Source organism: Bubalus kerabau, chromosome 3 (assembly GCF_029407905.1).
Source record: "Bubalus kerabau isolate K-KA32 ecotype Philippines breed swamp buffalo chromosome 3, PCC_UOA_SB_1v2, whole genome shotgun sequence".
Lineage (NCBI taxonomy): Eukaryota > Metazoa > Chordata > Mammalia > Artiodactyla > Bovidae > Bubalus > Bubalus kerabau.
The window spans coordinates 11545577-11558626 of record NC_073626.1 but is presented as its reverse complement, the minus strand read 5'-3'; the positions used below and the strand labels follow the sequence as shown (position 1 = coordinate 11558626).

At 47.4% G+C, this 13050-nt stretch overlaps 1 protein-coding gene across 5 annotated transcripts in view; it reads right to left on the bottom strand.

The window, feature by feature from the left end:
• GMPR (guanosine monophosphate reductase) overlaps positions 1 to 13050 on the bottom strand; it is a 69067-nt gene that overhangs the window by 10348 nt on the left and 45669 nt on the right. The window contains exons 7-9 of one of the 5 annotated variants that reach the window (XR_008711350.1): positions 4129 to 4171; positions 1536 to 1695; positions 918 to 1068 (exon numbers count right to left, since the gene is read on the bottom strand). Coding sequence is in view for 4 of the 5 variants with exons in the window: in XM_055570696.1 (XP_055426671.1) it covers positions 1179 to 1398; positions 1536 to 1695; positions 4129 to 4171 (423 nt within the window). In the remaining variant the exon portion in view is untranslated. Of the gene's footprint in view, positions 1 to 917; positions 1069 to 1103; positions 1399 to 1535; positions 1696 to 4128; positions 4172 to 13050 lie in introns of those variants that run through there. The other 4 variants (XM_055570695.1, XM_055570696.1, XM_055570692.1 and 1 more) reach the window with 4 other exon arrangements.

Genomic DNA, 13050 nt, shown 5'->3' with positions numbered 1-13050 from the left:
TGATACTATGAAACTCAGAGGAAAACATAGGTAAAACTCTTTGACATAAATCACAACAATATCTTTTGACCCATCTCCTAGAGTAACAGGAATAAAAATAAATGGGACCTAATTAAACTGCTGGATGGCATCACTGACTCGATGGACCTGAGTCTGAGTGAACTCCGGGTGTTGGTGATAGACAGGGAAGCCTGGCATGCTGCGATTCATGGGGTCGCAAAAAGTCGGACACGACTGAGTGACTGAACTGAACTGAACTGAATTAAACTCAAAAAAGTTTCTGCACAGCAAAGGAAACCATAATCAAAATGAAAAGACAACCCACAGAATGGAAGAAAAGACTTGCAAATGATGGCAACTAGCAAGGGATTACTTTCCAAAATTTACAAATAGCTCATGTGGCTCAATATTAGAGATCACCTCTCACACCAGTCATAATGGCCATGGTCAAAAAGTCTACAAAGAGTAAATGCTAGAAAGGGTGTGGAGAAAACAGAACCCTCCTACACTGCTGGTGGGAATGCAAACTGGTACACCACTACGGAAACAGTATGGAGACTCCTTAGGAGACTAAAAGGGGAGCTGCCATATGATCCAGCCCCACTCCTGGACATGTATCTGGGGAAAACATGGTTCTAAAGGATACATGTACCCCAGCATTCACTGCAGCTCTGTTTCCAATAGACAGGACATGGGAGCATCCTAAATGTCCATCGACAGATAAATGGATAAAGAATATGTGGTACATATAACATGTACACGATGGAATATTACTCAGCCATTAAAAATGAAATAATGCCATTTGCAGCAACATGGAGGGACCTACTAAGAAGTCAGAGAAAGACAAATATCATATGATACGGCTTCTATGCACAATCTAAAAAGAATGATACAAATGAATTTATGAATAAACTTACGGTTACCAGGAAGGAAGATGGGGGACAGACTCAGAGTCTGGCACTGACATGTACACACTGCTAGGCTTACAGTAGATAACCAACAAGGACCTACTGTATAGCACAGGGAACTCTATTCAATATTTTGCAGTAACCTATAAGGAAAAAGAATCTGAAAAAAAAATGTATATGTATGTACAACTGAATCACTTTGCCATACACCTGAAACTAACAATGTTGTAAATCAACTATACTTCAATTAAAAAAAGGTAAGCCATACAGTCATTTAATTAAATATCTTAATTTTAAAAATGTTTCCCAGGTCTTTCCCCTGGTACCATAATATAAAGAGACTCGTATTCTTTGATACCTACTTCCATCCCCCAGGTCTCCCACATTGCAGGTCGATTGTTTTACCAGCTGAGCCACCAGGGAAGCCCAAGAATCCTGGGGGATCGAACCACGGTCTCCTGCATTGCAGGCAGACTCTTTACCAGCTGAGCTACAAGGGAAGCCACCATAATATAAACAAACTTGTACTCTCTGAGACCTCTTTCCATCCCATTTCTATAAGAAGCAAGGGAATGTAACCTCACCAGTGATGGCACTGTGCCCACTCCCCATCCCACCCCCACATACCTATACTCCGCGACCCCTCCTGAGTGTTTCTTCATCGCCGTCTCTGAGCTCATCCCATAGAAGAGCTTGAGCTTCTGTCCGTTCCTCTCGATCACCTCTCCGGCACACTCAGTATGGCCCGAAAACATTCCTCCCAGCATGACAAAATCTGCTCCAGCCCCTGTACCCCAAAGTGGGGACAAAAAGCAGCAGCAGAGAAGAGAGTCAGGGAAAAATCAGCTCCAGAAAGATGCAAGGACTACCAACTCCCACTCCCTCTCCTGGCTATAGTGAGAAAAAACTCGACTTCCCTACTTGGGGAAAAAAGTTAAGGGCAGACAGGCACCAGACAGTCCGAGCAACACAACCTACTGAAGATTGGTGACTGGTACACTTGGCAATCCTTAATGGTTATTGTTGACTTCCTATGACCATCTTCCACAGGTCTCTCTTAAAATCAGAGAAGCTTTAGAAGTAAGCAGCATCTCAGCGTGTTGTCCAATCTCATACTTAATACAATAAATCCTCTGCCATGTCCCCATTGGGCATCTGGTCTACCTAAAGGTCTCTGCACGCTCACACTCTGTAGAGACAGGAAGGGATCTCAGAACAGACAGAACTTCCTTCCCTAGAGCTAAGGCATGAAGGAGAGATATCTGTACGTGTGTGTTTGTGTGTACACATGTGTATGTCTGTGTACATCAAACATATACACACATCTGTCTAAAGATATATCCTGTAAAACTCGACTCACACCTCTGTTGTGATAAACATTTGACTTCCAGTGTAAAAACACCCCATATAAACTACCGAATGACATGAAACTTCCAGCACAGGTACAGAGGAGACTGGGGTGTTGCAGCGGCCTTTGGAGGTTATGTTGGATCCGAACCAGGAGTGGTAGGACCAGGGCTGGCTCACTGCTCTGTCCTCAGTGTTTATCACAGCACATGGCAGAGGTGGCGTAACTAGCTGTCAGGAAAGTAGAAGGCATACACGGAAGAAATAGAAACAGTCACCGTTCACCATCCTGACCATCCTACTGAGGGTTTACGTTCAGAATCGGGGGATATCAGGGTACAGAAGTGTTACACAGTCAGGATGAAGGATCAGAAGGAGCAAGCACAGACTCCCCTAAAAACTGGCCTTGACCACTTCCAGCTGGTCACTTAAATATTTGTAAGAGGACTTCGAGGTGTGCCTCAGGTGTCCCAGGCCCTTCCGACCAGCATCGCAGAAGGCCGGCTCTGCAGGGCTGGACCCTGGGCTAAGACACAGGGCCTCCCGACTTGGCAGCAAGCTTTGACGACTTCCCCGCAGGGTCCCCAGAACAAATGCCAGCTCCTCGGTCCCCCCGCCATGATGATAAGGGGGCAGGGACAACTGGTGTCCAGTCAGGCCTCCTGATGACCACAACTCAGGAAGCAGTGCTTTGAAGAGGCTTCCAATCACTTCCCTTTCTGAATGCTCTTGTGTCCTTTCCCAACCAGCATTTTTTCCCAAAGTGGTTCCTCTCCGTCCGAAGGCATGGCTACACTTCCTGGAATGGGGGTGGAGACAAGCCTTCAGAGCCCGAGTCCAGAGACCACTCTGTACAGGGTGCCCGTGTGCCCTATTTGAGGGGAGCCCGAGACAGACACCCCTCAGTGTTCAGTACTTCCAGCTGAAAACCCCACAGGAGAAACGTCCTTGGCAGCTGATCATTATTATAAGAGGCGAGTGAAAGACCAGTTGAGCAGGAATCCCGACTCTGCCCTCGAGTGCAGGACCCTTACCTTGTCACTCGCCTCTGGGGGCCTCTCTCCCCTGCACGTTCTCCAGGGTTGCTACGAAACCTAGCTGCTAAGAACACTGCCCTGCATAATGAACCTAAGACGATTTACGGACTGAACCAAAACAGTGATAAGGAAGGACAAGAGGGGATATCACCTCTTACAGGTGAGAGGAGGGGCCAGCGGCATCTCTGAGGGGTGCCCAAGGCAGAAAATTCCCTCCAGCGAAAAAGAAAAAAATAAACCAGCAGCAAACCCGGTCCTGGCATCAGGAAAGGAGGGAAGGGCTGCCTCCGGCTGGTACACCTCACAGCTGTGGACCGCAGTTGGCAAAGGTTCAGTGGCGGGCACGGGGCACAGCCTGCGGAGATGCTACATGGCCCAGTGCCTTCCCAAGAAAACACCTGGCAAGCCGGCCTGTGGTCCAGCCCCACCAGACGACAGCCGGACGCTGCTGCCCCCTAGTGGGAAACAGGCTCCTCAGCATCTGGTATGTGAAACTGCGGCTGGGATATTAACCCCAGGTTAGGCTCCAAACACCCCCTCGCTGAAGTTTCAGGGAGCATCAGACCTGGTACAGTCCCCTTCCAACGGGTCCCCTGAGCCTTCTCAGTGGTGACTTCTGGACTCTGACTTTGCCCACTATCTATCCCTGGGCACTGAGCTAGAACCAAAGGATGCCAGGATGTGGGCCAATCAGAGGCTGAGATCCAGGGAGAGGAAACTCAGGATTGGCCCCGATCCTCTCCGAACGTGTCTGCCCCCTCCCTCCGGCACCCCTACATGGAGCTCACCCTTCCCCCGCCAACCCCTGCACGCTCCGCCCCTCCACGGCCTCTTACCAAAGGCTTTGGCGACATCTCCTGGACACGTGCAGCCTCCGTCCTTCAAAAAGGGGAAGAGCAGAGAGAGGAGGTCAGTGGGAGCGGGGCCAGGCCATTCCCCGCCCCCTCCATCTCCCCCGGGGGAATGAGATGGTATCTGCTGGCCTAGCCCCCTCCGGCCACCCCACCTGCGGACAAGCGCACAACCAGCCGAGCCCAGGCCCAACACTCCCCTTGTAACCAAGCCGGACCGTGTGGGTAGCTCTGTCAAGTTTACGATTAACCTCCTTCTCTGAACTTTTATTCCTTTTCTTGTTCAAAAACTTGTTCTCAAGACTGAGGAGTATCAGGAAAAAAGAGAGGAACTGCAACCCAGCAGGACCCCATGGGGCCCTTCCTGGGAGACAGGCCGCCCCCGTATTTTCTGCTCAAGCTCCTCTCTGAAGTACCTAGATAATAGTATTTGATGCACAGTTCCTGAGTTGCTTTGCAGATATGAAAGTGAAAAGTGAAAGTGTTAGTTGCTCAGTCGTGTCCAACTCTTTGTGACCCTGTGGACTGTAGCCTGCCAGGCTCCTCTTGGCCATGGAATTCTCCAGGCAAGAATACTGGAGTGGGCTGCCATTCCCTTCTTCAGGGGATCTTCCTGACCCAGGGATGGACCGCAGGTCACTTGCATTGCAGGCAGATTCTTTACCATCTGAGCCACCAGAGAAGCCCCTATTTGATGTACAGTTCTTGAGTCGCTTTGCAGGTATGAAAACCCACCACCAAACAGATGTTAACTACTCTACTAATATTTGATGACCATGAGCACATAGCCCCAGGCCTCCTGGAACCTAAGGACCAATAACATGAACCCCTGTGACATCATCCTGTTCCCTCACCGTCAACCAATCAGATAATTGTACACAAGCTGATCACGTGACCCTGCAATCTGCCCCCCCACCCCCCCCACTCCAACCTGGCTTTTAAAAGTGCTTTGCCAAAACCCTTCCAGGAGCTTAGGATATTTTTAGGGCATGAGCCACTGTCTCTTTGCATGGCCCTGCAATTAACCTTTCTCTGCTCCAAACTCCAATGTTTCCGTTTGTTTGGCCTCGCTGCATCGGGCACTCCAACTTGTGCTAATACCCTCACCATTGCACCTGCCATTCCCAGGCCCCGTCAGTCATGTTTCAGGCCAGTACACCCCCCGCAACCCTGCTGCCCCCGCTCCCCCACTGGGCATCAGTACTCCACTTAGGATGCAGGAACCACTGAGCAGGCAGTGAGCAGCCGATCGGGGGGCTGGACCTCATCTCCACCAGCCCTCGTACAACATGCCTGGCCACTGGCCATCCCCACGTAACTAGCATTCAGTCATCACCTCTCCCCGCTGCCCGACATGAAGTGAGATTTATTTAGCACAAGAGCACTAGTATTTTATGAGCCACAAAGGACACTAAATTTGCTCCTTTGTATTTCAAGCCTTGTGTCTCCTTGTCAGTTTCTTGTAAGGTCCCCAGTTTCCTTCAAGTCAAACACAGGCTCCCGGCACCCACTTGACCCACAGAGCGCCCTGCACTGGTTCACTGCCCATCACTGTGGGCTGCTGGCACAGTTTGGCCACGGGGGTTATGTTTCAACACCAGGGACCCAGTACAAAACCACAGGACACAGACCTACTGGGTTTTCTTACAAGCACGAGAGGCACAAAATAACCAGGCTGCTACCTGCTGTTGGCAGTGTGGCCTGTGTGAGGTCCAAGGAGGAAAAGGCCAGCCACGTGGCCTGGGGTAGCTGCCCACCCAACAGAGAAAAGCAAGGAAGCAGAGGCCCTGGGAAGCCAGGTCAGTGCTCAGGTGCAACGTAACAGAACCAGGGCCAGTCTTGGAGGGAAGTGCCTGTCCCCAGGAGAGGGGACACACTTTGGGAAGGATGCAGAAGACCCAGGCCACCCGAGCTACCCATGTGGTGATGGCAGGAAGGTGGAGGGCATCTTCGTGGAACTGAGAGGAACCACTTTACAAACAGTGTCTCTGACTGAGGACATGGGTCCCTGTGACTCAATCCTCCTTTTCTGGTCTGCTTTTAAGCCTGTCCTTCCAGGAGCTAGACCTCAAACACTCAGTTCAGTTGCTCAGTCGTGTCCAGCTCTTTGCAACCCCATGGACTGCAGCACGCCAGGCCTCCCTGTTCATCACCAACTCCCAGAGCCTACCCAAACTCATGTCTGTTGCATCGGTGATGCCATCCAACCATCTCATCCTCTGTCATCCGCTTCTCCTCCCGCCTTCAATCTTTCCCAGCATCAGGGTTTTTTCCAATGAGTCAGTTACACATCAGGTGGCCAAAGTATTGACGTTTCAGCTTCAGCATCAGTCCTTCCAATGAATATTCAGGACTGATTTCCTTTAGGATTGCCTGGTTGAATCTCAAACACTGCTTCATTGCAATTCTGATCAAAAGGCAGGGGTGGGGGTTCAATCTCTTGTTTTTATGAATATTTACTGACTGCAATTACCTCCTCCATAAAGTGCATCATTCATGTCTGGCTTTCCTGACCCGGGAGGACCATGGGGTCACAAGCAAGGATTTATTTCAGAAGCAGGCTCTCCATAAAAGGCATGTGGCCAAAGCCCTTCATGTGAATACAGTCACACACATGGCTGTGTGTCTTTTTGGTACTTCAAATTTCCTGCATATTTTTACTTTCTCTTTCAAAGGTGCAACCCCTCTATGCCCTTCACTTGACTTGCCAATTATTTTTAAATTGCTTTACCTTTTTATCAAAACCAGTTCTCCACAATAGGGTTTCAAACTTATAGCCTCAAAAGAATAAATAGGGACTGGCCCTGGCAGTCTGTGGTTAAGACGCCCAAGCGTCCACTGCAGGGAGCATGGGTTCGATCCCTGGGCGGGGAACTAATATCCCATATGCCATGCAGTATGGCCAGAAACAAAGAAGATTAAATACACTCATGCTCCCAATAAGAAGGTCCCTAGCATGGTCTGACTTAAAATATGTGTGCACACACACACACACAAGCGTGTTCTTAAGTCTTTATCTCACTTATGAATAGTTCGTGACTGCTTGTGCAGGCTTCTGCAAATGTCACACCTGTGTGGTCAGTGATGAGGCCTGACTCAGAAAGCCTGTGCTCTAGGGACCCCCAGAAAACAAGCTCTTCTCCTCCCAGGATGTCCACAGATGTCAAGATGTCCACAGTTAACAGGACTTCATGATGTGCTTGGGAGAGGAAACCATACATAGCGCCTCATCTACTCACTGTGCCAGGGTGGGATTTATGAAACAGACAATGCGTGGCCAACAGGCAGGGCTACAGTGTAACCCAGTGCAACCCAACGTCACACAACGCCTTAGGGCAAAGGAGTCTGCCCCACTACATTTACAGGTAATCTCCAAAGGAGGTTCAAAGCATCCTTTCATGTTCTCAGGAGGCAGAAACATGCATGTAGTTTCATCCATCAACACGCACAGCTGCAGGGAGTTTTTTTTTTTTTTAACATGCAAATATTTCAAGGGTTACTTGTTTTGTTTTCCAAGAGTGTTGAAGTCTTTTAGTAGAAAGGGTATCACATGACGTGAGTGATGATTTGACCTGTGAACTGTCAGCATGACCTCTTCTTAAAAACAGCTGCCCAGCCCTAAAAGAAGGGGCAGTGAAAACAAGCATGTAGTGGACAGAGGGGACTAACCGAGCACCAACTATGAACAAGGGGTTCTTACAAATCTCATTTTTCTTTTTTTTTTTTTTTTTTAACGAGAGAGCTCAGATTTTATTTTTTTTTTATTTTATTTTATTTTTAAACTTAATCTCATTTTTCTATTCAAGCACCACAAGTACCAGAAGTTGATACTTTGTAGGTGGGGAAAAACAGAGGCAGGCTCAGAAAGGTGGAATGACTTGTTCAAGGTCACACAGCTGTAATAATGGATGAATGAGATTAGAACCCTAGTTAAGAGTCAACTCTAAAAATGTCTAGAAGCATACATATCAAAACATTAGCAGTGGTTATCTTAAGATGGCATTTCTATAGAAGCAAAAACAGAGAAATGGGACCTAATCAAGCTTCTAAGCTTTTGCTCAGCAAAGGAAACATAACTGTAACAAAAAGACAACCTATGGACTGGGAGAAACTATTTGCAAATGATACAACTGACAAGAGCTTAATTTTCTAAATATACAAACAGTTCATAGGACTCAAAAACAAACAAACAACCCCATCAAAAAATAGGCTTAAGGCCTAAAAAGACATTTCTCCAAAGAAGACATACTGATAGTCAATAGGGACATGAAAAGATGCTCATCATCTCTAGTTATTAGAGAAATGCAATCAAAATTACAATGAGTTACCCCTCACACCAGTCAGAATGGACATCATTAAAAAGTCTACAAATGACCAATGATACGGTGAGAAGAAAAGAACTCTCCCACACTGTTGGAGAATCTAAATTGGTGCGGCCACTATGGAAGAGGATGGGGTATGGAGGTTCCTCAAAAAACTAAAAATAGAGTTGCCATGTGATCCAGCTATCCCACTCCTGGGCATACATCCAGACCAAACTCTAATTTAAAGAGAAACACGCACCCCTCTGCTCATAGCAGCACTATTCACAATACCCAAGACACGGAGAGAACCTAGACTGTCCATTGACATATGAATGGATAAAGCTCTCTCCACACACACGCACGCACACATGCAGAGGAATAGTACACAGCCTTAAAAAGAAGGAAATCATGCCATCTGCAGCAACACGGATGGACCTACAGATTATCATACCAAATGAAGCAAGTCAAAAAGCGAAAGACAGGGGCTTCCCTGGTGGCTCAGTGGTAAAGAAGCCACCTGCCACTGCAGGGGCATGGGGTCAATCCCGGATCCAGGAAGATCCCACGTGCTGTGGAGCAACTAAGCCCATGCACCACGAGCATTGCGCCTGCGCGCTAGAGCCCAGGAGCCACAATCACTGAGCCTGCGCACCCTGGAGCCACGCTCGGCACCAAGAGAAGTCACTGCAATGAGACGCCTGCGCACCGCAGCTGGAGACTAGCCCCTGCTCGCCACAACCAGAGAAAAGCCCGCGCAGCACCAAAGACCCAGCACAGCCAAAAATAGATTATTTTTTTAAAAGACAAATACAGTACCACTTATATATGGAATCTAAAATATGACGCAAACGACCTTATCTACAAAACAGAGACAGACCCACAGACCCAGAGAACCAGGCGTCTTGTGCCTGCCAAGAGGGAGGGGTTGGAGGGAGGCTAGACTGGGAGTTTGGGATTAGCAGATGCCAACTATTACACATAAAATGGGTAAACAACAGTGTCCTACTATAGAGCACAGGGAACTATATTCAACATTCTGCAATACGTCATAATGGAAAAGTATATATATGTGTGTGTAGCTGAATCGCTTTGCAGCACAGCAGAAATTAACACACTGTAAATCAACCATGCTTTAATAATTTTTTTAAAAGATGGCATTTCTTGTAATCTTTATTTCCTCTATATTTCTACCTTTTACTAGGCTAAATGTATTTGGTGGAGGGATTTTTCAAGCCTCAAAAAAATGCAATTTTTGGAATGACTTTGTTTAGATCTTTTCAAATAATGGTCTGACCATTCCTAAACTAACCGTTCCTAAGCTAATGCATTAAAGCAACAAAATAAATCTGCGGATCAATGGATCCCTCTTTGCGGAGGGTCAGTGAAGTGGATGAGAGCCCTACTGACTGGGTGGAGACAAGCAGGGGGTTGGGGGTTACTCTGAATCAGCCCCACCTCTATCATTCTCTCCTCAAACTGGAGAAGCATGCTCTCTCTGTCTTTATCAATTACAACGGTTAAAACTTTGGCCCTGAGTAAAGAGACAACAGTGATTCCAGCCAACCTCACCACAGGACTTTTTTGTTTTTAGCTCCTGCCTGGGAAGCACTACAGAGTCCAGACTATTTTGGGTATGGACAGTGAACTCATCTGGTTCTTCAAATCCCTCCCCTTCCTCAGGGTTCATCAGGTACTGACTCTGATCTCTTTACTGGAACACAAGCTTGGGAGCCCTGAGGGAAAGGCCAAGCTATAAGCACAGATTAAGCTGAAGCTCCCCCCAAAGCACTGGGGTGGGAAAGGGGCGGACTGGGAATACTGGGCCAACCCTGCATTCTTGTTGACTTCAGCGAGCCCTCACCCTCTGAGTCTCCACATTTTCTAAATGAGGGTGATCAAGGGAAGGCGTGGAACACAGGAGGTGAACAGGCCTCGGTTTTAGAGCTGGATTTGCCCTCCACCAGACCAAACCACTAAGGTCTCAAAGCTTCAGTCTCCTCACCAGGTATGATAATGTTATATGTCAACTTGACTGGGCTGTGGAGTGGCCTTTGGTCAAAAATTGTCCTGGGTGTTTCTGAGAGGGTGTTTTGGGGATAAGAGTGTGTGTGTGTTAAGTTGCTTCAGCCGTGTCCAACTCTTGGCAATCCTATAGACTGTAGCCCACCAGGCTCCTCTGTCCATGGGGTTCTCCAGGTAAGAATACTGGAGTGGGTTGCCATACCCTCCTCCAGGGGAGCTTCCCAATCCAGGGATTGAACCCATGTCTCTTAAACTGGCAGGCAGATTCTTTACCACTGGCACTACCTGGGAAGCCCTTTGCGATTAATATGCAAATCAGTAAAGCAGATTGCTCTCCCACATGTGGGTGGGCCTCACCTAATCACTTGAAGGCTTGAGTAGCACAAAAAGGCTGAGACTTCCCCAAGGGAGAGGATTCTTCCTCAATGACTGCCTTAGAACTGTGGCACTGACTCCAACTGAAACACTGGCTCTCCCTGGCTCTTGGGTCTTCGAGCTCAAGACTGGAGCCACACAATCAGCTCTCCTAGGCCTCCAGCTTACCAATTCACCCTACAGACCTTGCAGTTTTTTTCAGTCCCATCATCACATGAACCAATTTATTTCCTTATAATAAATCTACTTCTATATAAACACACATGTGCGCGCACACACACACACACACACACACACAGACACACACACCCTACTGGTTCTGTTTTTCTGGAGAATCCTGACTAACACACCTGTCCAAAGAAGAGAACAGCTACCTAATACCTAGACCGTTCCAGGGATTAGACATTATAGGTATACCATGCCCAGAAGATGGATGTTCAATACCTGACAGCCTCTAAAGCTGTTTCTACCTTTAAAATGCTCTCCTTTGTGTCACGTCCCCAGCAGATGACAAGACAAAATGAACTGGACACACCTTACTCTTCACCTATCCCAGAGGGTGTCTTGGATTTCTCAGCCCTCTGCCTCTCGGAAGCCCACATGGATCACAATAAATAGAAACCCAGCTCAAGTCCAGCCTCTTGGCGGTGGCCAACCCCCTGCTGTGGCCTCTTTCCAAACTTCAGTAGCAAAGACGTGCAAATTCAGCGATTAAACCGTAAAATGAGGCAGCTGGAAGGAAACCAGACAAAGTGGCAGGATCTGAACAACTGACAGGTTTCCACTGGGTTTAGGACTCTAGGCAAGCGGGAAAAACCTGTTTGTGAAACTCCATTAGACAGATAGCAAAGAAAACAGCTGCTCTGAACCACAAGATGCTTAGCTGATCAGAGGAATGAGCTGAAGTCAGGGGTGCAGAACCTATGTAAGTCTGTGAACTTCATGGGGTCTCTGCTGGCTACAAATTGAACTTCTAGCCTTATCTACAAAATCTCTGGCCATCAATGGAAAAATAAGAACCTCAGAGCATCAGGACCACCAGCCTGGGCTGTCACTGTCCCTGACAAACTCAGAGAAGCTGTTTTGTGGGTGTCAAAAGACAGCTCTGGCACACGGACCCAGCCTGTGTGTCCTGAGCCTCGACTCTAGAAGCCAGTGCCTCTCAAGCTTGAGAACAGACCCAGATTACTCAGAGGGCTTGTTAATTTCACCTTCAGGGCTTCCCATTCACTAGGTCTGAGAGGAGGCCTGAGAACTTCTCACAAGTTCTTAGCTGATACTGGCACTGCTGGTCTGGACACGCACTTAGAGAACAGCTGACAGAAGCCATACATTACAGGGTGCTGGGTAAGGAGATCCCAGGTTGATGTTCAGAGTGACTTGTGGTGCAAGTCACCACAAGCCTACCACCCCTACTCCTCCCAAAGTCCTATAAACTAAGCATGAAATTTCCAGAAAGACACAAGTATGCAATCTCAGAGTAAGTCCACAGTGAAATGTCATTAATTTGCAGTTTAGAAATGGTAGCCATTGAAGGTATATATATAAGGTCTAAATTGTTATTAAGACTCCTGATGGTGAATGGAGACTTATGACTAATTACATATGGTGCTCTAGGGGCCAAACTGTGAAGAGTCTAATTCGACAGGATTGTGGGAATGTAAATTGATACATGCATTATGGAGAACAGTATGGGAATTCCTCAAAAATCTAAAAATAGAACTACCATATGACCCAGCAATCCCATTCCTGGACATATACCCAGAGAAAACCATAATTCAAAAAGATACCTGCACCTCAATGTTCATTTCAGCACTATTTACAATATCAGGACATGGAAGCAACCTAAATGTCCATTGACATATGAATGGATAAAGAAGACATGGTACACACGCACAATCACACCCACAATGGAATATTACTCGGCCATAAAATGGACTGAAACTGTGCCATTTGCAGAGACACAGATGGACCTGTGTCAGAAGGGAAAATCAAATATCATATCTTAACACATATACGTGGAATCGAGAAAAATGGTACGGATGAACTTATTTGCAAAGCAGAAGTAGTCACAGATGTAGAGACCAAATGTAGGGATACCAAGGGGGAAAGGAGAGGGTGGAATGGATTGGGAGATTGGGATTGACGTTTATACACTATTATGCATAAAACAGATAACTAGTGAGAACCGACTGCATAGCACAAG